General features: G+C 50.8%; 1 protein-coding gene across 1 annotated transcript in view; it reads left to right on the forward strand.

Moving 5' to 3' along the window:
* The window catches only part of IFT80 (intraflagellar transport 80), a 51,743-nt gene extending 48,186 nt beyond the window's left edge, over positions 1 to 3,557 (forward strand). Inside the window, exons 20-21 of the mRNA XM_086467988.1 lie at positions 365 to 488; positions 3,315 to 3,557. Coding sequence (XP_086324114.1) covers positions 365 to 488; positions 3,315 to 3,428 — 238 coding nt within the window. The 3' untranslated portion in view covers positions 3,429 to 3,557. The remainder of the gene's footprint in view (positions 1 to 364; positions 489 to 3,314) is intronic.
* The last annotated feature ends 20,427 nt before the right edge of the window (positions 3,558 to 23,984 follow it).

Genomic DNA, 23,984 nt, shown 5'->3' on the forward strand with positions numbered 1-23,984 from the left:
AGTTATTAAAAATTACTCCTTTTGCCCCTTTATATTGAGAGTGCTAAACTCTGAACCACTCTGTTTTATTTCCTTGAAATAAAGAGACTCCTGTTGTCGAACTCCAATGATGTGATGAGGTTGTCAACAGAAATAATTGTTGGATATTTTTCATAGCATGCATCGTAAAGTAGACAGTCTCCTTCGCTGGCTACCCTTCACCTCCTGTGACTGATACTCATGTAGAACTGCTCGGTGCTATAGATTAGGAATCTGTGCCTGCAGCCCAAAGGCTTTTCAGCGTATCGCTTTGCAAACCCGTGGTGTTTGTAGTCGTGCCAGAGCGTTTATGTAGCCTGACAAGCCCATTTCTGTTTTATTCCAGGGCTCTAGAGCTAGCAGTAAAGCACAAGACACATGTTGACACGGTCCTGGCTTATCGACAAAAGTTCCTAGAGGACTTTGGTAAAAAAGAAACGAACAAAAGATTTTTGCAATATGCAGAAGGTGTAAGTATTCCTCAGAATTATTCCTACAGCTTCAGGTCAGCCCGCTCTTTGTAGCCGGTTTGGGGAGGGGCGGGGGGGGAATTGCTTTTACGTTGTCTTTCTTTGGTTCAGATGTGGACACAAATCTGGAGATTTTACATCTGAGTACAAGTTCATAGCTTGGTGTGTGGCTACTTGGCTTGTAATAGTTGTGCATTTTATTTGCTTTTTGTTTGAAGGCGCAGATACAGAATGTAGATGCTTAGTATCTGGCAAGGGTTATACCAATGAAGGCACAGTTGTTTTCTATAAACAAGGAGCTAGACCTCAGCATGGTTGAATGAGTACCTCTTAAATGTCTTCAACCTTTTTCTGTAATTTTATGGATAGCAACAATAACAAACTTTGAAGGTATCCAGATATGTATTGAGTGAACTATGAAATGTTCTGCCAAATGTGATAAATAGCTAAATATACAATTTCATCAAACCTCTGGAAACCCTCTCCATCATCAGTCGGTCATTCCAATTTATTAGCATTTCACAGATCTTAAAGACTGAGGGCGGATCTTACAGTTCATAACCTAGAAGTATCTTAGATTCCACTGAAGTACTTCTGTGCATTTCCTTTGAGAGGCACCCCCATGTGCATCTTGGGCAGCAGTTTCACTGAGCAGCCCTTACGTCCTTCTTGCTCTTCTCCTGACTGTTCCTAAGCGTTCTGAGGGCGAAACTATGAAGAGAGACGTGTGCTTTCTGTCAGATCCTTTCATCCGCTGTAGCTGATGGATCAGGAAATCCATCCGAGCGCTTAGCTCAGATCCTTTCGTTGGACAGTGCCCGTTGCACTTCCAATCAAGCTCGATTTCTGGTGTCAGTCATTTGCTTTTAGCACTTCTAAGGATGTTTCTTTTCCTAAACAAGAATAAAAGTCTGCACAACATCTAGCCCCCCAGTGAACCATCCGCCAGTACTTGACCTAGAAAGTAAGGAAAAATAACAGCAGAGATTCCAAGCGCTCTTACCATGCGGCAGTTTTGGCTGCGGTGTGGGAAGTGTGTCTTCTACATACTTCGCATCCATTGCTGAGCAAAAATCATGTTAATCCCCTGATGCTTCTGAAAGAGTCTTTTTAGATCATACTGTCTTGTCTTTAAACCATCAGGAAAGCCGTAGTTTCTGGAAGGGTTCCTAAGCAATAACACCGTGTCAGTGACAAGGTGTGAGCAGAGTGACACAAGTGGAGCCTGTTTCACCTCACACTTATTCTGAAACTTCTGCCTCAGACTGCAGAAGGTTCCCGGAGTGATGAAGTCCTTTTCTGCATCCACGTTCTGGAGGTCTTGTCTGCTGGATCAGAAATTAGGAGGGAACCTGCTTAATGAAGTGGATTTTAAGCTCTCTGCTACAGTGGTAACTAAATTCTTAATGCACCCTGTCAGGCTCGTAGAGCAAAGTTAGAAGGAAAAGTGAAGGGCATCAAAGGGAAAAGCAAGATTTTGTGCTGGTGTTCCTTCTCGAGGAGGGGGGAAAAAAGGGCCTCTGTGTCCCACTCCCCACCTAAAGCTCCTTCAGGCTTAAGTAAGGAGTTTTAACCTCCTTTCTATACTGCAGCTGAGAGCACTGATCTGCCATGAGATACGGAATCTAAACAATGTGCTTAGTTGTTTTATCTCCCGGCTTTTATATATAAGGTATTAGGAACCTGACATGTATACTGAGAATCCGTATCTTGGCAGTTACTAGGTGTCACTGGCAAGGGTTGTTGGCTTCCCTGGCGAGCAGCGTTCTGGGCTAGATGGCAGAACTAGCCCTGTACGTGGTCCGTTTAGCATCTGTGTGACATGTGTTAAAGCAAACACGTTCTTTCTTAGAGCTCCATAAAGATTTCAGTCACCAGATCCAAAGCACCTGGACCCATTAAATGCATCCTGAACGGAGGGATTAACCTTTTCACATGAGAACGTGGGTATTGCAGTTACGTCTTCCCTCGTAGAGAATCTTCCTTGTTATTTCAGGACTTAGTTAACAGAATAACAGCTACTCGGAAAATTCCCCGTGCAGCAGTTGAGGGTTTTTTTCCCATCTCATCTTTGACAGTCTTAATTCTCCAGCAGTGAAACTAAACTTCGCAATTGCATTTTTGCCCAGCTTTTGGGCATGTTTTTATGGTCCTCAAATGCACCATGATCCAGTCTTTCTTGTCAAGCATTTTTGGAAAGAAAGGCAACTGTTGCACCCCACTGCACCACGGATATTGTACTCAGTGTATTGCCTGAAGTTTCACTGAAAGAGAATACAGCCAGAAGACTCGCTGCAGCTGGAGAAATGCCAAGGTAAAGCTAAAACATTTATTGATGTTGAAGACAAATTTCAAGCAGAAATCTGATTTCTGCTATATCAGATAACCAGTGTAATGTGCTCTCGGTTTACTTGGTGGACTTCAGGTGCAGTCAAAAGGCATCCCTGCATGTATTATTAATAGAGGGCTATATTCTCAGTAACAGGGCACAGATGTCGTTACATTTAAATTAGATGCAAGTTGATCCAAGTTATTTTCATGTTTTCATGGTTTTTTGCCAGACACAATGAGATGTATTGGTATTTGTCAAAACATGTCAAGCTTGTTTTATTTTAAAAGTGGAAAGCTCAGTTTGTTAGAACTCAACCGTGCCTTCATGCATTCCGTTAGTGTAAATTGCCACTTAGACGTGAACGACTGTATCATGGCTGATGTGCTCCCTTTGTGATTGTAACTTCAAATTGTCCTGTTAGCCAACAGCTAGCTGTTTCACCTCGCCACGTAATGTTAGCTGACCTCTGCCTATTCGCTTTTCTCTTCTTACAGCTGGAAGTTGACTGGAATAAAATCAAAGCCAAAATAGAGATGGAAATTGCTAAAGAAAGGGAGCGAGCAGCAGCCAGTCCCGCAGTGAGAGCTAGTGTGACTGTACAGCAATAGCTGGCCTTTTGGTCACCTCCAGAAGTGCTTCTGGAGTGTTTTGTACTGGCCCATTTTGACAAACGCAAATAAAAAAAGCAGCAGCAAACATTTTGTGGGGAACAGGCGTGAGAATTGCTGTAGTTGTTGTTAATTGTTGGATGACGGTCAGAATTACTTATTTACAACAGTCTCATTTTGAGCTGGGTTTGAGTTCTGGTGTCCTGGCTCCAGTGAGGAGCTACATTATGGTCCGTAATACGGGTAGGAGAAAAAAGGGAAATTAACTTTTGTGGCTTTTAAACTTTTATTGCCATTAAAACTGTTTAGCCTGGGTTGCCTCTAATTAAGTACCGATTTCCCTGTTTAAGCACCTAGTTAAGTAGTTTGGTTATTTCTGCAACCTCAGGGACCTCCGAAAACTTGTTTCAATTGCCCTAAAACAAATCTAGCGAACTGTAAATGTTGAAAACTTAAAAAGGACCTTGCATTTATAAAGTACAAAAGAATATTTCACTCAGTAATACATATTTCTTCTAGTACGTACGTACTGGCAAGTTCTTCAATAGATGATTTCAGGTTACTTCAGCAACTCGGGTTTGTCACCAGCAAACTATTTGGCAATAAAGGGTATTTTCTGAGATAGTGTAAATTGTTTAAAATACTGTGGAATGTGCTTTGAATGTTGTTTGAAGTAACAAAAGGTGGTGTTGGTTGGCTTTGTAGCATCTGACATGTATAATTGACAGTGATATTCAGAGCATCCTTAAGGTTAAAATACCATATTAATTTGAAATGAGGAAGAGCTTTCCAGGCATTTTTCTGCCCAAAGCGCTTCATTTGCAAATACTGGTTTTACATTTGTGTTCTTTCATCAAGATATGTTTTTCTTTGATTTACATATGAAAGTGGCTGCATATGTTACTTACAGAAGCCCTTTGCATTATAAATACGTGAGCAGGTTATTCATAACTGACATTGTATAATATGTACCTTTCAAATGTTGCTATGAAATGTTAAATATCGGCATATCTGGCAAATTTCTTCTGTTTTGTAAATCATTATGTGGCACTTCTTTGCATAGTTCATAGATTTGTTAATAAAAACAGATAAAGGGTTTTTTTTTTTTTCAAATGTATCTAGCAGGTGATGTATTAAGTGCTCTCGATCGATTCACCTGGCTGCTAAATAAAACAAGGTTGGTGACGTAGCTCATTCGGAGCTCCGCAGTATTCTGGTGTGCTGACGTGTGGCAGAGTGACCACCTTCGCCTTCCATTGACGTGCAGAAAGCGCTCCCGAGTTCCAGGCCTGAGCCTGAAATATCACCAATGGCAAGTGTTTAATGTTAAATTTATGAAGCCTGGCTCAGACTGGCAATGCACCGATGCACCGTAAGCCGTATTTGAAGACCAGTCTAGTGGCGATACAAAGTTCAGCCTCTCAGCTGGGTCTTGCTCTTTCATGCTTGGGCCGGTCGGAGGGACAGCAGGGGCAGCAAATCCACTCAAAACGCCTGGCACGACGAGGAACCGTTGCACAGGTGGCGAGAAAGCAGGGGGAGGGCTGCCCCGCCTGCGGCGGTGCCGTCGCAGACTGAGCGCCCTTCAGGTTGACGTCGGGGGTCCTGCCCGGGACGTGGCGCCGCCGTCCTTCCAGCTGGCTCTCGCTGTCCGTGAGGAGCGTGGTGTTGGTGGGCGATGGGAAAGGAGGTTGAGTTCCTAGGCCAGAGCGCAATAAAGACCTTCAGGTACTTAGTGCTCGTCAGATCTGTGTTTTCACTACGTGCTGCGCTGAGCGGGCGTGCGATGCAGAGAAAACCAAAGGACAGAAAACGAAGCAAAACGACTGATTTTTCCAAAGCACCGTTACTCTTTGTTTTCACCAGGTTCTAATACCCAGGTGCAATTCCAACCTTGTGTACGAGCTCTGGGTTTCGGAGTCTTCTCAGCAGAAAACATCCTTGCACGGCTTACCTGGGATCGTGGCGGGGTTTTTACCGAGAGAAGTGCCATCGGGCCAGCCCCAGGTAATTTTGTGCTGGTTTCTCTGGGGCTTTTAAAGTTCTGCGCCGCGTTTGCCTGTACCTGCGTTCAGTCGTGATCAAGAGCGCCTTTAATGGCAGCTGTGAAGTAAAAATTCCTTTTTTACCGGAGGGATACAGATGTTTGGGGTACGTTTCTAACAAGCTGCAACAAACCTTGCGCAACCTGCCGCGGCGGGCCGTTTCCGAGGTACTCAGCTGGGGTTTGTGCCTTAGCGGGTGCAAAGAAAGATCAAGAGTACCTTCACCTTACTCGTGTTTGTGTCATGCTGCCTCCTTGTCCAAACTGGAGTTAAAACCTTCCAGAGCTGTGAATGAAATAGCAAATCAATTACTGACTGCATGATTATCCAGTGCAAGAACACTGATTCTTCAATGATTTAAGAATACCTATTTTTAAAACTAGGTAGCACCTATTTAATTATGGGCTGTTTAATTTAAAACATCATAAACCTATTGAGGAAGTAGGGATTTTAGCTATCAGTTTGGCTCCAGTTATTCCAGGTAATGCAAATGGAGAGAAAAGAAACCTCCACTTTGACATCTAGCTTCATTTTTTTGTGCTTTGCATATTTTTAATAGTTCAGAGGAAAAAGGAAAAATGTTTGTTGTGTTCTGATAAGACAGTGAGGCTTTGAGATCTATATTTGACTGTCAGATTTTATCCTTTGGAACCGGAGCAAGATGAAGCTTCGAATCATCTGACATGAAAACTTAATTTCACAGTTTACGTCGAGCAATTTCCTACTGCGGGAAAACAAATGTCCACCCCTAAAAGAGCCTGTGCATGAGGGAACCGCGGGTACATCCCATTTGCACTCGAGAGCAGAAGCTGTGTCGCAGAAGCATCCCTCTGAGGCGGGTGAGAGCAGGTCAGAGGTGGTGGTCGAGTGCTCCCGGGAGCGTCAGTTCTGTTGGTGGCTTCGTTGCGGCCTCTCTGCCTCGCTTTTCCCGTCAGCAGGTGGGAGCGACGTGGTCAGGGCTGTGGGAATCCCAGCAGTTAATGTCCATCCTGCTCTCAGCAGCCAGGCTGGCGAAGGATACCTCAAGGTTTTCAAGCCCCAAACCACGGAACACTAACAAAACGTCGTGGCGCTTGCTGCAGGCGGCCAGTGTTTTTAACTCCCTTATCGACCGGTGACGTCACTTGCCCGTGGCCATCCAGCAGGCCCGTGCAGGCTGGCAGTAGGACTGAGCTGTCTCCAGCTGAACCCTACCTGCTGGTCCAAGACGGCTGTAAGGAGACCATCCTCACCCCAGCTAGAAGCTGGGGTAGCTGGAGAAGGCCATCGAAGGGCCAAGGAATCTGTCTGCAAAGCAGACGACGAGCTTTAGCTGGGCAGCTCTCCTTGAGTTTAACAGGAACTGCCCAGATGGGAGGTTTCAGAGCCAGGAGTTTGGCAAATCCCTGGGCGTAGTGAGCACGGCTGGAGGCAGCTCCACGGGCTCTGCCTGGAGCTGCGGTGGGATTTCATCCCAACCTTCCACCTGCATCCTGGTAAAAGGTAAAATTCAGTAGTGTAGATAACAAAAAATGTCCTGCAGTCCCCCGAGACTTAGTTGCTGGTATTTCTTCAGCAAACATGTAGACGCTGTTGAATAGGGAATGGAAATACCGGTGGTAAAAGGCGGGGGGGGGAAGAAGTGCTATCCATTGAATTACGATGTGTCGGTACTTCTGATTCCAAAACAAGCGAAATAGGAACCAAAACGTTGGTGTTACACTAACAGAGTGAGTCTTAGGAATGGCAAATGCCCCAAAGCCGTGAAATACACTGCTTTTCAGGCAGTAAAGCAATTTGAGAGCTGTATCATACTGGCCTGGTGCCAGCCTTGACATGATTTTTCAGGCATATCTGGCAAATCTGCTCGAAAAGTAACGTAAGCCCGCTGTGTTTGGTTTGGGCCCCTCGACTGGAATGATAAATTCCTTTACAGTTTAATGTTTAAGAAAAAATTAACTGGGAATTTTCATCATTTACAAAATTGAAGGCATCGGTTTGGCAAGATATTAATCTCTCATTTTGACAGAATGATGCCCTTCCTGCAGCAACAAGCTTCTGAAGCCTACAGGACTAATCAGTCAGCGTCACCGTGACACAAATAGGCCATTAAAGGTTCTCCCCGTAACCTGTGCTGCCTTCGGGCCTAGCTGTTGAAGAGCTAATGCTGCTTGGCAAGGGACTGCTACCTGCTGCTGCTTTTCCTCCTTTAAACCTTTAATAGAATGTTGAGGGGTGGAAAAATGGAAGAAATGCTGGGAAATCAGGGTAATCTGCCTGGTGGTGGAGCTACCCTCAGCCCGGTAAGAAGAAAAGCATGCACATGATGACGGAGAGCACTGACACTGCTTCTTAAAAATGTACATGGACTGGGAGATGTCTTCTCTTGGAGTTTTCACTAAGTGATTGGAGCACGCAAGCCTCTGGCAAATAAACCACTGCAAATGATTAGTCTTTCAGGAATTACGTTGTTTTGGGTTGCAAACGCGTCTGCAATGAATGGTCGGTGAAGAGCTCGGTGGTTCGTCGTTTTTTCCGAAGCTCTTATGACTCATCCTGCTTTCACTCCAGATGTTAATCAATGGTTTCCCATATCAGTTAACGAATCCGCATATTCATTTCGGCTCAAAATAGAACATACAAAGTTCTGTGTAAGTGCAAAGTGGGTATGTGGCGTGATTTTACTCGGTTTCCATCGTTGGCTGGTTTATATTGATGGCTGTGGGGTTAGGTCAGCCGGTTGCACTTGCATCTTGCTTGTCCATGGGAATAAGAATTCACAATGAAAAACCCCAAGGCCTGCTGCTCTGAAAAGGGACAGATTTCATTTACGTTACAGTGTGGTGTCTGGGGAAGCCAGTTTGGCTCCTTAAAGTTGTTCTGTTTTCGGTTGGCTTATCCGCCTCAGAACAGGAAAAGTTACAAACCAATAATGGGAAAGCTAGAAGCTTTCTAAAACAAATGTAATTCTTGACTATATCATCTAGAGATGGGGGGAAGTTTTTTTATATTGTTTCTTTCTTTACTTTATTTATTTTGTTTGAATTGTTTTTATATATTTTGGGATTGATGTTAAACATAGAAATTTCAGGACTTCCAGTTTTTTATTTAGTGAGGTCAGAGCTATCCCGTGTCCCGTTTGTTCAGCAGCTCCAAAATCAGCTGACATGACTCCATAAAAACAGTCATGTTAGAGTTGTTGATCTGAATATTTATATATATATGTATATATGACTTGAATTGCAGTGGCTGTGACGTTACTCGTGGTTCCATGCAACCCGTGGAACACGCAGGTGGTCATGCCCTGACCGTTGCGTTAATGGGAAGAGAGCGCGGCAACTCTGTTTGGGACTTGCCGCAGTTGTCTGGCCATCGTCTTCTCCTGGGACCGTCTCTTTGCCTTCCTGTAAAATTTGCATCCTCTGCACTGATATTTTGCCCTGTAGGGGCAAAGCTGGGGAGAAGAAAAGGTTTGGTGAATTGTATGTAAGAATCTGTGTCTCCAAAGTTTGTTCTTATTGCTCAAATTCAGTCAAGGCTTGCCTCATTCTATACAATTCCAAATACTGAAGTGCAAACTTAGCTTTAACTCAGGTACCTTCACCCTACTGTAAATGTTTTTGATGAGAACTAATGCTTCATATGAAACCGTGGTGGTCTGATATCTTCAGGGAAGCAGAGGCATACGCTCTTCCTTCTGCACAGAGCTAGGCAACATGCCTGGAACCATGAGATGAGATGGATGTACAAAGAATATCGCCTTTAGTTACTTCTCTGTCTTGCCTGAAGGGTCTGCATGAATTTTTTTCTTTGTGTAAAGAAATAACTGTGGTCGTTGGCATCCTGCAGTTTGGAAACATTCTCATCTCCATTCTAAGTAGGCATTCAGGTTTCCTTTGAGGTTAAACAGATAGGCCTTCAAAAAAAGGTAAAAGAGGGGGCTGGCATCTACATCTCCAGGCACTTTGAAAGATCCTCCGTTCCACCCCAAGCGCTAACTTCTCAAGCTAGGGGGAAAAAAAAATAAAATAAGGTATTTTATGAGGTCTTTGGGCACAAACCTGTTCCCATCGTGGGCACGCAGCTTCGCCCTTACTCTGGGTGACTCTGGTCTCGGGGGAGAGCTCAGGTGGAGCTCGTGGTAACCCTATATGAAGCCGTGCTCAACTGCTGGTTTAGGACTGAGTTAGATACTCCCACCCGATTCAACTGCCACGTCAGGGAGGATGGAGATGCTTCTGCCCTTCCTTGGTGTTGGTTTTTTGCCTTGTTCGTGTAAAGCTTGCTAGGGAAAAGCATCCAGCGCCCTGACAGGACACCAGCACAGGCACTTCAAACCTCTCCAGGGGATTGCTTCAACCTCGAGCTTGAGTCTCTAGGGGCGAGTCTTGCTCAGCCTGTGGTGCCCAGTCCCTCGGGCCTCACCACAGGGGCTGCTGCGCAATGGCTCAAAGATGGCCGTGCTGCCTTTTCCTTCCCATTGAACACATTCTTCATTAACAACTGGTGTTAACCATCTCCCAGTAAGGGTATAGCCCCAGACTGGGCCATATTTTAAATCTTTTCTTTTAAGGGTTTTCTCCCAGATCCAAGTATTTTGGCATAGAGAAAGGAGGTTGAGGAAAAGCTCTTGATTTACCTATTCAAAATTATCTTTCAGTCCTCAAAGTCGCTTTCTTAGCTGAATCTGCCCAAAGTGTAGCCTGGCAGTGATGTCCCACAGAAAACACACGCTCTTCCAAGCTTGCCTTGTTCAGACCAGTTAGGAGTTGAACTACCAGAGGTGAGCCGTGGAGAGACGATCCCCCTCAGCCCGAGGGTCTTCCTTGTCCCTTCTGTGTGTAAATGCCCTGGTCCCTGGCTGGGGACAGGAGAGAGGGCAGCTTTGCCCAAGGAGGGTGAACACAAAATATAGTGACAATGCCATATTAAAGGAGAATTTCCTATCATGTGGGATGTAAAAAAAGTCGTCTTAGTCGATGTTAGCACTTGGGCTGCAGAAATTAATTAATATGTTAAACTACGGGTGAGAAAAATGTTTGTCTTTTAAAAGCAACGCAGTCAGTCCGCTGGCTTCTGAAATTTAAAATTGCCTATTTTCAAAGAGGCTATTCTCTCTGCCTTGCTGGCGCTTCCCAAAGTGATGCTTTGGGATTTTGAGGCACTAAATAGATGGGGCTCGCTCAGAATAAACCTCCCCGGGGCAGTGCTGCCCTGCAGGGTGCTGCAGGTGGGTGCTTCCGAGCTTCCCCCGGAGGCCTGGGGCTGGCAGCTGAGTTACACAGCACGGGGCTGAGCCCTTCATTTCTGTCTGGCTGTTTCAGATACAGAATTACCCTGTTATGTGGCGTATTTCAGTCCAGAACGGAGTCTTCCCCTCAAACACTAGTTTTTAAAAAGGTCTTAATATTGTTGCAGGCCAAACTGCTCCTGCCTCGGCACTGTGGATGCAGAGGGCAGGCAGCACACCAGTCCTGGGAAAACCCCACGCCAGTGGACTTTGTACACAGTCTGTTGCGAGTCAGCAGTGGAAATCGGTATTTCGGTGTTTTGGCTGAGCAAATTCTAAAGGAATCCATCTTTCCCCTCCGTTTCTGCTATTCCTTCAAGCTTGGCACTGCAGGCACTTCGCAGGAGTGAAGGTTTTCTAAACCCCTCCTGGTTGGGATGGAGAAACGGAAAGGCAGGCTGGCTTCCTTGGGTTTTTCCCTGCTTGTTAGGAAGACTCGGCGTTATTCCCAGTGCCGCGATCCGAGTCGTGTTAACATAACCCAAGAAGCTCCAGGTGAGAAAGCGTGGCAGGATCTGGTCTGGGTTACAGCCATCTCAGGCCCTCCTCCTCCTCCTCCTCCTTTGTCTGTCTCTGTCCCCTGTGGTGTATAAAAAAGGCCTGATCTCAATTCTGGTAACAATAGCATTGCCACTTCAACTAGAGAGGAGGATTTTATGCAGCATCTGGGAACATCTTTCTGTCTTAGCATTCGTAGCTGTGATACAGAGATGCTTAGAAGCCACAGCAAGAAATATTTCAAAATTCAGATGTGCATATCGATGCCTACATCCATATCTGTATTTGATGTATATCCAAACCGCTGCTCTGGCTCTGTTGCATCTAAAATTATTTCCCAACCTCGCCTGTGAGGGGAGGAGGGGTATCACTCTTATTGGGACCCACAGAGCGAGGTAACTGGTTTTTCAGAGGGTTTGTCGGCACTGAGGTCTGGAGTGGCCTGTGCTGGACTGGGCCATTCATTTCCCTTGGAGCAGAAGTGATCCCAGGCCACCTCAGTGAAATAAAAAGCACAGTACCAGCAGGTGCTAATATTTTATTAGCAAGCTTTGGAGGCGGTTCTCCTCCGTCTGCCTTGCCGACGAAGGCAAGGCTACGGACAACCCCTGCATGATGCCCAAGGGGAGAAAGCCTGATCTTGCTTTCCCCGACGCTTGCACCTCCAAGGAGGTGTGAGGCTCGCCCCGTCAGGCCAACTTCATGCAGTCGTGTCCGCGCAGACCCTGCACACGATCTCCTGCTGCTTCCACAGACAAGCAAACCCGGCATTTCGGGCGCGCGCCAGCCCACGGCGTGTGCCCGGGCGAGGGGAGCTGGGGACGCTGCACCAAACTGCAACCAGGTCTTTCCGTCTCCCCCCGAAGAGCACGGTGTTGCACTGGGGGTGATGTCGCTGTACCAGAGGTGATGCGGTCCTACCGGAGGCGATGTCCCCAAGTCAGCTTCCTCCTGAGCAACTTGTCCCTCTTCTTAATCAGTCCTCAGCTGGGGCTTGGGGGCTGCCCAGAGCCCACGCTCCGGGGGAGGTGGGCAGGAGGAGCTCCCCAGGCTGCAGATCCCTCCAGGACTTGTGGCGTGTCCCCCCGGGGAGCCCTGCGGGCTGTCCCACCGGCGATACCGGCGTCTGCTTCCCCGGCACGGCAGCACATCCCTCCGTGGGCCCTGCCATCCCGCAGACCATCCCCCCCTGCGACCCCTGCGTGTCCCTTCCGCAGAGCCCGGCGGCCACCAAGCCACCCCGCCGTGGACTCTAGTGCCCAGCCTTCCCAGGGGACGGTGTCACCCCCCCGGGGGGCTCCACAATGTCCCTCCAGGGAACGCCGCTGTGTCCCGCCCGGAGACCTCCGTGGCTGGCACCGCGTCCCTCCTGGGGACCGCTGCCTGTCCCTCCGGGGATGTCCGCCTCCCGCCGTCCCGGGGTCCCCTCCGGCGGCCACCGCTGTCTCCCTCTGTCGGGCCGCGCTCCTTTCCGCGGATGCGCAGCGAAACGGGGGCTCAACCGCGAACCCCCCCGTCCCCATCCCCGTCCCCGGGGGGGCTGCGGGGACAGCGCTGCGCCTCTTCGTAGCTGGGCAGGTGCTTCACCTCCTCGTAACGGGGCAGCGGCGGCAGCTCCAGCCCCGGCGGGGCGGCGGGACCCCCGGGCAGCAGCGGCGGGGCGGCGGGGCCGGGCGAGGGGCGGCGGCGGGCGGGCGAGGGGGGGCGGCGGAGGCGGCGGCGGCGGCGGGGCGCGGAGCAGGCGCGGCGGCGGAGGACGCAGCCGGCCGCCACCAGCGCCAGGAGAACGATCAGAGCCGCCAACCTCCGCGCCAACCACCGCGCCCGCGGAAGCCAAGCGCGCTCCGCCGCCCGCCCGCCGCCCCCCGCCCCGCCGCAACCCTCCCGCCCGCACGGCGCCGGTGCCCGCCCGCCGCCCGCCATCCGCTGCGCACCGCGCAACCCCGGTGCCGGTCCCGGCGCGCACCTTCCGCGGAGGCGGCGGAGCTCCCGGAGGCCGCGGGTGCGGGCTGGTCCCCCGCGCCCCTCCCGGGGGCAGTACCGGGATTTTATCCGAGCCGGGCCGGGTTTTCTCCGTGATGAAAAATTGATGGGGCCATTTGGCGGCCGTTCACGGGCTAATGGGGAGGCGGCGGTGCGGGACGGGGCACCGGGCCAGGCTCGGCCACTGCGCCGGGGCGGCGGGGGGCCCGGCAGCCCCGCACCCCAGCCCGAGCTCTCCCAGTGGGGTCACTAACGGGGTGTCCCTGCCAGCCGAGCTCCACTTTGGGCTCAGCATTCCCCAAAAACTCACCGCTGAGCTGAAATGGGTCTTGCCCTGAGTGGGGGCAGGATCCCTGACTAGGGATTATCTGTACTCGAGGACACGAGGATCAGCGGTGCCCAAGGAGGCAGGAGTGAACTGGAGGACATGGGCGTGAGCGGTGCCCAAGCATGCGGGGATGACCAGTACCCAAGGACACAGGGATGAGCAGCACCCAAGGATGTGGGTAGGAGCAGTACCCAAGGATGCGGAGGTGAGTGGTATCCAAGCATGTGGGGATGACCAGTACCCAAGGACTCAGGGATGAGCAGAACCGTGGGATTCAGGGATGAGCAGTACCCAAGGATGTGGGTAGGAGCAGTACCCAAGGATGTGGAGGTGAGTGGTACCCAAGGACGCAGGCATGAGTGGTACCCGAGGACACAGGAATGAGTGGTACCCAAGGATGCAGGGATGAGCAGAACCCTGGGATGCAGGGATGAGTAGTACCCAAGGATGTGGGGATGAGCAGAACCCCAGGGCACAGTGATGTGGGGATGAGCAGAACCCAAAGGCACAGCGATGAGTGGTACCCAAGGGCATGGCGATGCCTGGTACCCAAGGACACGAGGATGGGTGATACCTGAGCCCTGAGCAACCCGTGGAAGGGGAAGTGCAAGGTGATTCTGCCACTTCAAAAGGACAACTGCAGTGTCGGGGTGGGCAGTGACAGGCTGGCTGCCTGGTGCCTGTGCGAGGCCCAAATGAGAGTGAGCTCTTCATTCTTCCTTTCTGTTGAGTTTTATTCCTGCCATTAAGGTTTCACAGCTTTTTGCCTGTTGGCAAGGCCAGGCGGTCCCCGTGTCACCCGGCAGCGACCATTGCCCACACTTCTGGACACCAAATCCATCACTCTATTCAGCCCCCACGACTGCAGACCCTCGGCTGTGCTGTTTGCTGATTAACCTCAGCTCAATTGCAAAACTCCTCAGGCAGCCAGGAGACGAGAGGAAGGTCTAATCTAGTCACGGAAAAACTCACTAATATGAAACATAGCAAAAAAACGACCAGTACTTTTCTGCTTGGTTTCCTTTTAGGCGATCATGCCAAATCTGATACGCAGCAGCTAACCCACCTACATGACCAGCACGTGTAATGCATTAATTTCCTTCGTCCTGTTTACTCAACCTGCGATGATTTTGTTGCTGATATCTGCAAGTGATACTCCTGCTGTCGTCCCTACGTTTGGGTAATTCATGCCTATCGTGTCTATTATAGGTTCTGCGGCACTTGGGAACGAAGATGGGAAGAAATGGTTCTGAGGAGGGACATAGCACTGGGCAGAGGTTCCATAAAAATAATCTGAAAGGAGGGAGGGGGTCAGCGTTGCCGGGCTTCTAGCAAACAATGAGAAAACACCGTTTCTTTCTGTATCTTCAGGGCTTTATTCTGCATATATTTCCTCACTTTACAGGCATTTCTCCCTGCGGAAAGGTGCAGGAGCTGGGAACTGTTGGAAAGGTGGCCTTCAAGCACGGAGCCGAGGCAGGAGGGTGGCAGCAAGGGGGCACAGCCCTGGCCCCAGCTGCTTTAGGACTGACGGGGTGGCCGTGGAGACCCTGGCCCTGTGCCTCGTGGATGCGTTCTGGCCCACGGCTGGCAGGACGGGGGATGCTGAGCACCACCAGCAGCAGCTCCCCGTCGTGCCTGGGGTTGCATTTCCTTCAGACTCTTGCTAATAACTGATGTGATTTTTTTTTTTAGGGCAAATACAACGGTGAGTAAAGAGCAGGGCACCCGGTGAAGCCTAGCTGCCCATTAATAAAGCGCTGCGTTTTAACAACATTTCTGATAAGCTGTAACTCCGCAATCAGAGGGCTATGAAATATTAAAGCCTGTTGATAGCTCGTTAAAGCTGATGTCCTGGCTGGCCCTCCGGCGTGCGCTGCGGGCCGGGCTTCGGTGCTCAGCCTGCAGAAGCGGCTGAGGACCCGCTCTGCGCCCTGTCAGACCAGGAAAACTGAGGCTGGAAGGAACAGGGTGCTGTGAGAGCAAGGAAAAATAGGAATTAAAATCCTGGTTTGCCGCTACACTCACTCCAGCGGCCCCAGCTCCCGCAGCCCCACGTCTGGCTTGGGAAAATGCAGAAATACTGTCTCCTGGGAAGGTGGGGGGGTTCAGGGCCAGAAGACTTGTTCCCCCCTGGCTTGGTGACTGCGTGGGGATGCCTGCAGCCAGCCTGGGGCAGCTACGGGTACAGATGCTGCATCCTCTGAGGATTTGAGGGGTTTTGGGGGTGGTGCTTCGGTGGAGCTGGGTCGGCTGCTGGTTGGGCTCTTGGAAATGTACCAAGGGTGTCTTCTGCCTGGCTGCGGGGTCCCGTGTGGGTATGGTGGGCAGGCAGGAGTGACTGGTTCCACCAGCAGGAATTGGTGTCACCGAGGTGAGGGACGAAGCCGCAGGCAGCTGCAGCTGCTAACGGGGATGAGGGATGTGTGATTTTTGGAAGTGTGGCTTGGTGTGGGGGGCTGCTTGCCAGCTCCTTGGGATGGGAACTGGTGAGAGAGGGGGCAGAGGGGCTGCAGCCATCCCTGGGACCCCGAGTGTCCCCGTCACCGGGCAGGCAGCTGGGCCACTGAGCTGGCCTGGCTGGGGAGGCGGCAGCACGGGGGCAGTGAGAACTGGGATGCAGCGGCCCCCCAGTCACCTCCTGGGAGAGCAGCCCTCGCCTCTCCTCCTCCTTCTCCACATGCAGGACCTCGAAACAGGGCGATAAACACCCACCCACAGCCCAGCTCACCCGCAGGCGACGGTCCAGCCGGGAGTGTGAGGAGGGTCCTGACTCACCCGAGGTGAGGACGGAGGCGGCAGGGGCTCCCGCGAGATGCGCTGAGCCTGGGGGCCAGATGTGGTGATTCACCACATCTGGGGGAAGAGAGGCTGTGGGCCAGGCAGCGCTGGTGGTGTGGGGACATACCAGGGTCCCCCAGGGCGCAGGGCAGCTCTCTGCCTGCTGACCAGCATTTTGGAGGTGATGCTGAGGCTCCGCACATCAAAGCAGCCAGGAGAGTCTGGGGTTCAAACCTCTATCATTCGCCTTGTAATTCACTTAAACGAACCTACAACCAGTTAATTGCATCTATATCAAAGCTCAGATTCAACACTTTGAACCTTCATACTGATCCGTAGCACTGAAAGGTTCTGGCAAATCGATACCATCAGCTACTGAAGTCCCAGTGTGCTCCAAGAGGTTTCTCCTGGTGAGATCAAACCTTGATTGCCCTTTTCTTCCAGGTGACTGACTCCCTGAATGCTGGGCTTGTGCATGATGCTGCGAGTGTTTTTGACAGGGATGGGCATGCGATAGGAAAGCAAAGCCTTGTTTCTATGAGCAGCAGCGTCATGCGTAGGCAGTTCAAGATGCTTTCTGTATCACCACGACCTTTCTCACCGAGGAAAGAGAAATGAAATTACAGATGAGATGGCCCAGATGTTTGTCAGAAGTAGTCTTGAAAGCCATCAGGATGCTGTAACACGCCTTCTTTCAGTTGCACATCCACAAAAGCCTCTCTCACTTAACCATTTGCAACCGTGGCCTCTTTAGATCTCAAAAAAAAATCAGTTAGGACCCTGCTTGCCGTGCCAGGGAGTGCACACCATGCTTGGGAGGCTGCACAGCAGGCGTGGGCACTGTGGCACAGCACCTCCACGCTCCTCACCTCACCATCCGCCTCATGGTCCTTCCATTCCCATCACTGTCCCTGTGTCACGGCTGGGTGCTGGTCTGCAGCTGGAAGGGTCGTGGCCAGGGGAAAAGCCCCACGGGCAATGGGGGAAGAAGAGAAACAGTTTTCTGGGAAACTACCCAAAGGTGGGGAGTTGAAAAGCCAGGGCATGTTGCCACAGGTATCATTTTCACAGCAAAAAAGCATAGTGTAAGTTTGGTTGTGAGAACTCCTGAGTGAATTGTCTTTTATTTATATATATATATATTTAAAAGATTTTCTTTATTTATTTTCATTTTTAAATGCTAAAGCAGAATATGAGCAAAGGGGAAGCGTTTCTCCCCATGCAGCCAGCCCAAACGCGGGTGAAGATGGGAAGATCCTGCCCATCCAAACTGCTCTCCTCTTTCACACTTCCTTCTCCTCCTCCTCTGGATGCCGGTCAGGACTTTTGTGGTGGCCTGGGCTGATGGCCAGCGCTGTCCCCAGGCCTGAGAGGAGCTTTCTTTTGCCACCCCCCCAGGCACAACAGAGCACCAGGGCAGCACCGGCTGTCACTGAGCATGAATAAATCATCGTTGGCAGCTGCATCATGCCTCCTCCATCCCAAAATCTGCTCTTTTTACAAGCTGTGAGAAACCCATTTTGTGGCTGCCTGGAGTCTTGGGGAAACTCTGGGGCTGCCGAGAAGTTTCTGGGAAGGAGCTTTAGAGGTCGATTTTCTCCAGTCGTGCAGGGGATGCACAGGTATCGATCCTGCAAATGACCCCTGCAGAAATGCATCGATCCCTTCGGAGCAGCGGATCATTAAATAATTGACTTCCAGATCTTCCAAACGGTGCCAAAGAGCTGACCTGGCAAAATAATTACTTTATAGCGCACGTAATTGTCCCTGCGACCATTAGCATTCGTGTAACTCTGAACTCCCCTTCCTAAAATGCTCTTTGTACAATGATGCTTCACATCTGCATTTCCCTTTCTCTCATAGGTTTCCCCCCAAATATGGGAAAACTAATCGGGAAAACCATAGTGAAACTGAGATTTCGCTTTTGGGGACAAGACCCTGAAAGCCTCGCACATGGTGAGCACTGTCTGGTAGCAGGAATAATCCCATGGATTGATGGAGGGAAGCACAGCTTTGGATGATGATCTGGATTGTAGCTAGAAAGAAGGTAAACCCTCACAGTTCCAACGATAATATCTAGTAGACCCAAATCCTGCGACAGTTGAGGCTTTTATAGGAATCGTGGAGCAAGTCACCGCTGCGTTGGAGGATGCACAGGCGCTTCACGTTGCATTTTGGTCTCTGTTGCAGCCTCTCTGCAAGTGCTCCTCTCCCTGACCCTGAAATCGGTCAGTGCAGTGGTGTCAGGGTGCTGTTTCAGGGTGCTGGGTGGGTGAGGCTGCAGCTGAGGCGGGGGGGGGGTTACTTTCGGAACGAGCGTTGGCGTCGGCAGCGGGCGGTGGCAGAGACCGAGGGCTTCCCCGGGGAGCCGGGCGCTACGGCGGCGCTTGCACTGGCTCTGGTCGTGCCGTCCGTCTTCACGACGGGCTGCCAAAATAAAGAGCGTGGAGTTTTTAAGGTTTCTGTAAAAAACTGCTGAAGAAGCTCTTCAGAAAGCCCGTCAGAGCACTGCTCAGGGAAAGCTGGAATTAAACGCCCAAAGCTGAGCTCTATTGCTTCACGTTTTTTTCCAGCAGATCTGTAACTGCAATAAGGCTGAAGAAACAAGAAGATGACTCTGCATATGTGGAAAAAAAAAAAAAAAGCCATTACCTCACAGCTCAGAAATCTCTCCTGCCAGCAAATACTTGCTGTTGGACTATTAAAAAACAGAGAAAGTGAGGCTGAAACAGTCCTGCATGACTCTGGTTCCTTCCCGGGCTAGGGCAGTTCTTCTGCTAACAAGTTTGGATGCTGTCCAGAAATGAAATGTGTTTTCTTCAAATAAACGAAAGGTGGAACTATCGGAGGGCAATGGTATCGATATCAAGCGTGTTGTCAGGCTTGCCAGACTCCGTGTCGCAGTAACGTATCCTATTTTATTCCTTCTACTAAAAATAAGCATTAGAAAGATTGGATGGTGCTAGTTCTCCCCTTGCAACAATGCCTTGCAGTTAGGGCTTGAAGCCTTTGACTCCGTGGAAAGGCTCCCATTCATGCAGTGAGTTTTGGCTGAGGCTTTTAGCGCTACAAATAACGAACATCGCTTCGTATGGCGCTCGTGTCACAAGGATGATTTGCTCCAACGGCTGATTTTTCTTCTGAATCACATCAGACTAATTTCTAAAAATGATTCCGGGATTATAACCTTGACCCTTCAGCGCACATTTCAGTCCAAGCCCCCCTCGATGGCAGCGAGACCCCTGGAAGACCAGGCGGTGGCTGCAGGCAGAGAGGAGGCTGCCCGGCCGGCGTGCCGCCGATGGAGGCGTGAGCAGCCCAACACATCGATGCTGAGACGTGTTAAAACGCGGTAACAACCAAAAGGCAATAAAGGACAGTTTGTTGCAGTTGGAAGGCTCACTGCAGTGGTCTGGAATAACCATTTTTTTAGCTCCTTTTACATTTTTTTTTCCCGGGGGCAACATTTTTCCAAGCCGCGGTCCTCGTTAGTCATGCCGTTTCTCAAGGGGCCGCCATGATCCAGTCATGAATTTCTGAGATGATTTCATCTCACTGTTATTTACAACTTAGCCCAAAAACTCAGCCTCTTCCTATTATTTGTGGTTAAATATAGCAACGGATTCTTTCCCATTCCTTTTTCTCTCGGAGCGGTTTTTCTGCCACCCACACGAATCGCATGAGTCAGAAGGCACACGAAGGAGCCGTTCCCAGCTGGCCGGCCCCTCGCCAGCTCCCTTCGCGCATCCCCAGCTCACCCCGAGCGCCGGGAGGTGAAATAACGTCTGGCTGCTCGCAACCGGGGCGCAGCCAGGAGCACGGGGCTGCGCGGGGCTGTTCCTCTCCTCCGGCAGCTCCCGCAGCCCCAGCGGGGTCACCCGGGCTGCGTCCCAGCTGCTTTTTTGCCCTCCCGCTCACCAATTTCAGGGGGCTCAACTTTTCGTGCCACCCGCCGCCACGGAGAGCGTGGGGGGGGTGTCCCCTGGGTGCGGGGTGTCATCACCACCCTGCTGAAAACCCTCTCCCTCTCCCCTCTCGCTCTTCCCTTCTGTCTGAAGATGCTTTACTTAAACTAAGCGTTTCCCACCCCAGTTTTGCCAGCGCCAGCCCCAATTCCCCCCCGTGCGCGGGTGACGCGCTGCAACCGGCGGGATTTTGCTGGGGGTAAATCCAACAGCCACCCCAAACGAGGCCCGTTGGGGCATCGCCTGAGCAGCAGCTTGTCAAAAAATAACCAAAAAAAAAAAAAAGGGGGAGAAAACCCTGCCAGCTCTTAGGCTGGGAGGGGGGTGACAGCCGTGCCGGGGCAGCCGGGGGGGGCTGCACGTGCGTGTCGATGAGGAAAAGCATAAGAGGGTGGGATGAGGATGCTGAGGTTGGGGAGGGCAGCGTGGAGGCGGCAGCCGCCGGGGGAGGATGAAGGGGCAGGGGAGGTTTGACCCCGCTATTTTTAACCGCGGCGTTTACGCGCCGTAAATAACCGTGCCGGCCTCGGAGGCGGCGCGGCAAACAGGAAAGTCTCCGGCACGGCCCCCGCTCTGGGTCCACTCCTTGGGCCTGGGGGGGGGTCCTGTTGGCCACCACGCCGCTGGGTCCCGTATCGGCAGCCCACGTACTGGTGGGTCCGGGTGTAAAAGGGCCAATATTCCGTGTTGGGAAATGAGGTGCGTGGGTCCCGTCAAGTCGAAAGAGCGGATTTGCCGCGTCCTCCCCACGGCCGAGGCAGCCCCGGCTTTCTGCGCAGGCTGGGTTTCGCCGTGCGGTTGCACCTGGGGGAGCTGACGTTTAAATTCGGAAAGTCGGGATAAAACGATGGGAAATGCGTCATGGTTTTGCTGTTGAGGAAAGAAACACACCCCCCCAAGGCTGGGGGGGCGCGGGGAAAGCGGCAGCGGGCGGGATGCTGAGCTCAGGCACAGATGCGGAGGGGGGCTGCGGGGAACAGAGCTGGGCTGGGGGGTGGATGATAGCTTTGGGGTCCCCCAGCTCTGCAGAAACCAACCAAAACCCCCCCAAAATGCCAAAAAAAAATAGCCTGATGTGACTCTTGGTGGAGCCCAGGGCTGTGGGTACTGACGGCACCTCTGGGAAGAGACACCAGAGCCGACTGACACCGGCGAGATTACATCACTGGTTAATTCTCCGAGGACTGAACAAGTTAAATTGCTCTTTTGCTTTTCATCCCTTCCAGAATAACGAATCAGCACCAATGTTTTCATCCTGCCAGCGGCTGGGTTGTTACGGATCAAGGTCTTGGGTGATTTTTACCACCCCCAGTGCCAACCTACCCCTCTACCTGCCTGGAGCTGCGGGTCCGGGTGCACCTTGTCAGCCCCAGCGTGACGGCGTTTACTATTGCCCCTGTCTATTTGCTGTGTAATTAACTTTTTAGAGCCATTATTTAATGAATCTGACTGCTAAACTCCTAACCCTTTTCAGCACTGTCTTGCCCGGTGATGCTAATGGGTGCCTAACCAGTTTGGACATGCTGAGTGGCACTGGTGACCCCAGTTCCCAGCTGCACAAATATTTCCAAGGCAGCTCAAATCACTGGTGTGCCCAGCAGGCAGCAAGCTAAAGCCCTGTTAGTGCGAGACCTGCTCGGGGCATCTCCAAGGGCTTTCTGGGCTGTTTCTGGTTTGGGTTGGGGTTTAAGATGCAAGCTCCAGTCTTTGCATCCCAGGTTTTCCTGCCGAGGGTTTGGGGTGGAAAACTGTCTTGGGGGGGGGGGGACAGGCAGCGAGTGTGCTCCCATGACTCACCGCCAGACTGCACGACAGATGTATTTTTTCATAAACGGACACAAATAGATGTAAAGAACAAGGTTTTCAGTGAGTAATAGAGTTCAGCACGAAATGTGTTTGACGGTCTCAACGCAGCTCTAATTATTTTGGTGTGGAGGACGGGGGGTTTTCTGGCCCTGCTTTGTAGGTTTGGTCCTCACCAGGCAAAGCTGCTTGTTTTGGATTCCTCCTGGGCCAACAGTTTTGCCACACTGAGACCTGAATTATCATCTGCTCAGGTGATGGAGGGCGGGAAGCTCTTAATTCTGACCGCGCTGGGGGACTTTCTGAAATATCAGTGGTTGAGAGTGGTTTTGACAATGAAACAGCCTTGATTTCATTTTGACAAAATGAGCTGCAGACAAGAGAGTACTCAGGAGTGCTGGGGTATCATTTGGGATATGGACATTATCATGCACCACCCCCAAAATTGCTTTTTTCTAAGCAAGCTCAAAGCGCAGAGTTCAGTGAGGGACTTTGCAAGTGAATGTGGTCCAAAAAAGCGATTCAAAACGTGAGACTCTGAGCCCAGAGCATCCTCCTCCCTCCCTCCCTCCCTCAGCAAGTGCTTCGGCGTGGATGTTCTGAGGCTCCCGCAGTTTCTGTCATCTCTTGGGGACGCAGGGTGAGGACACGACGTGGGGTGGAATGGAGTAAATACACGGAATATCCAGTAAATACAGGTGACAGAATTATGAGACACAGGTGCTGACCCATTTCTACGTACTCTAGCACCATACTTCTGGCCTTTTCACCTCGAAGAAGAAGGTGGCTGTTTGTAATTACTTCCCTAAGCGACGACACAACATCACAAGTGGTGATAGATGTGTGATGCTTTCATTTACAGCTTCCAGACAAAAGCCTGTCTGCAGAGAAGCCAGTGGAAATTAAAACCAGCTAGTGCCTGTATATTATACGAAGGCCTGTCGGCAATTATGAAATCAGAAATGAAGCGGGACGCAGACGGAGGCGTTGGGCTCCGTCCCGCGGTGATTACAGTTGTATTTTTCGAGCAAAAATCCAGGAATATTTGTCGTCGTTGTGATGTGTCGCCTCTCCTGGATGTCATTTCGAGGGGAAACACTGGTTTTCTGACCACTGCCTCCTCCAACCATGTGGTGCCCCTCTCTCTCTACATGTTGCTGAACAGGCTAAAGCGCGTCTGAGGCTAAAACTCCGTTTTTCTCGTCTTTTCATTCTCATTTCCCGCCTGTGCTCAGCCGACCTGCCTTTCCGCCGCGCTTCCCGTCTGCCGCCGGCCGCAGCTGGAGGTTTTGTCTGTCCTTTCCGCCGCATCCAGCAAGTCCCTCTGGTTTCCTTCCTCTCCCCTCCTGGCTCAGAGTCCTCCTCTCTCCTTGCTTGCTCTCTTACTGCAAGGAGCAACCAGCTCTTGCCTTTTATTTAAGAAGAAAACAAACCCCACACCCCTAAAGTAGCAAAAAAAGCGCCTCATAATACATCTGGGTTCATTTCCAACAGAAGGACCAGTGAGCATCTGCTGTACTGGGAGACGATGCGGAGACCCAAGCCCACACCAGCAGTGCTGGAGCGACACAGCACCGCTGCGCTTCCGGAGCCAGGTCACTAGGAATTGTGCTTTTTAGCTTAAATATTTTTTAATTTTTGTAAAACCTAAAGCTTCCCAAAGGTCCAGCTGTCAAAAACATGAGCGTGAGATGGATTTATCACATGCTAGGGCATATATGGGGGTGTGTGTGTGTGCTTTGCGCACGCTGTGTACGATCTGGCCAGGGAATCTACTCACAGAAAAATTAAGTGTTGGGAATTGAATAAAAACTGGATCTGTGAACCCCACGTATTTCTGCTGTGCCACATAACGTGTTTGGAACCTCCTGAGCGACGAAGCAG

The sequence above is a fragment of the Leptosomus discolor genome, chromosome 7 (genome assembly GCF_034619465.1).
Source record: "Leptosomus discolor isolate bLepDis1 chromosome 7, bLepDis1.hap2, whole genome shotgun sequence".
Lineage (NCBI taxonomy): Eukaryota > Metazoa > Chordata > Aves > Leptosomiformes > Leptosomidae > Leptosomus > Leptosomus discolor.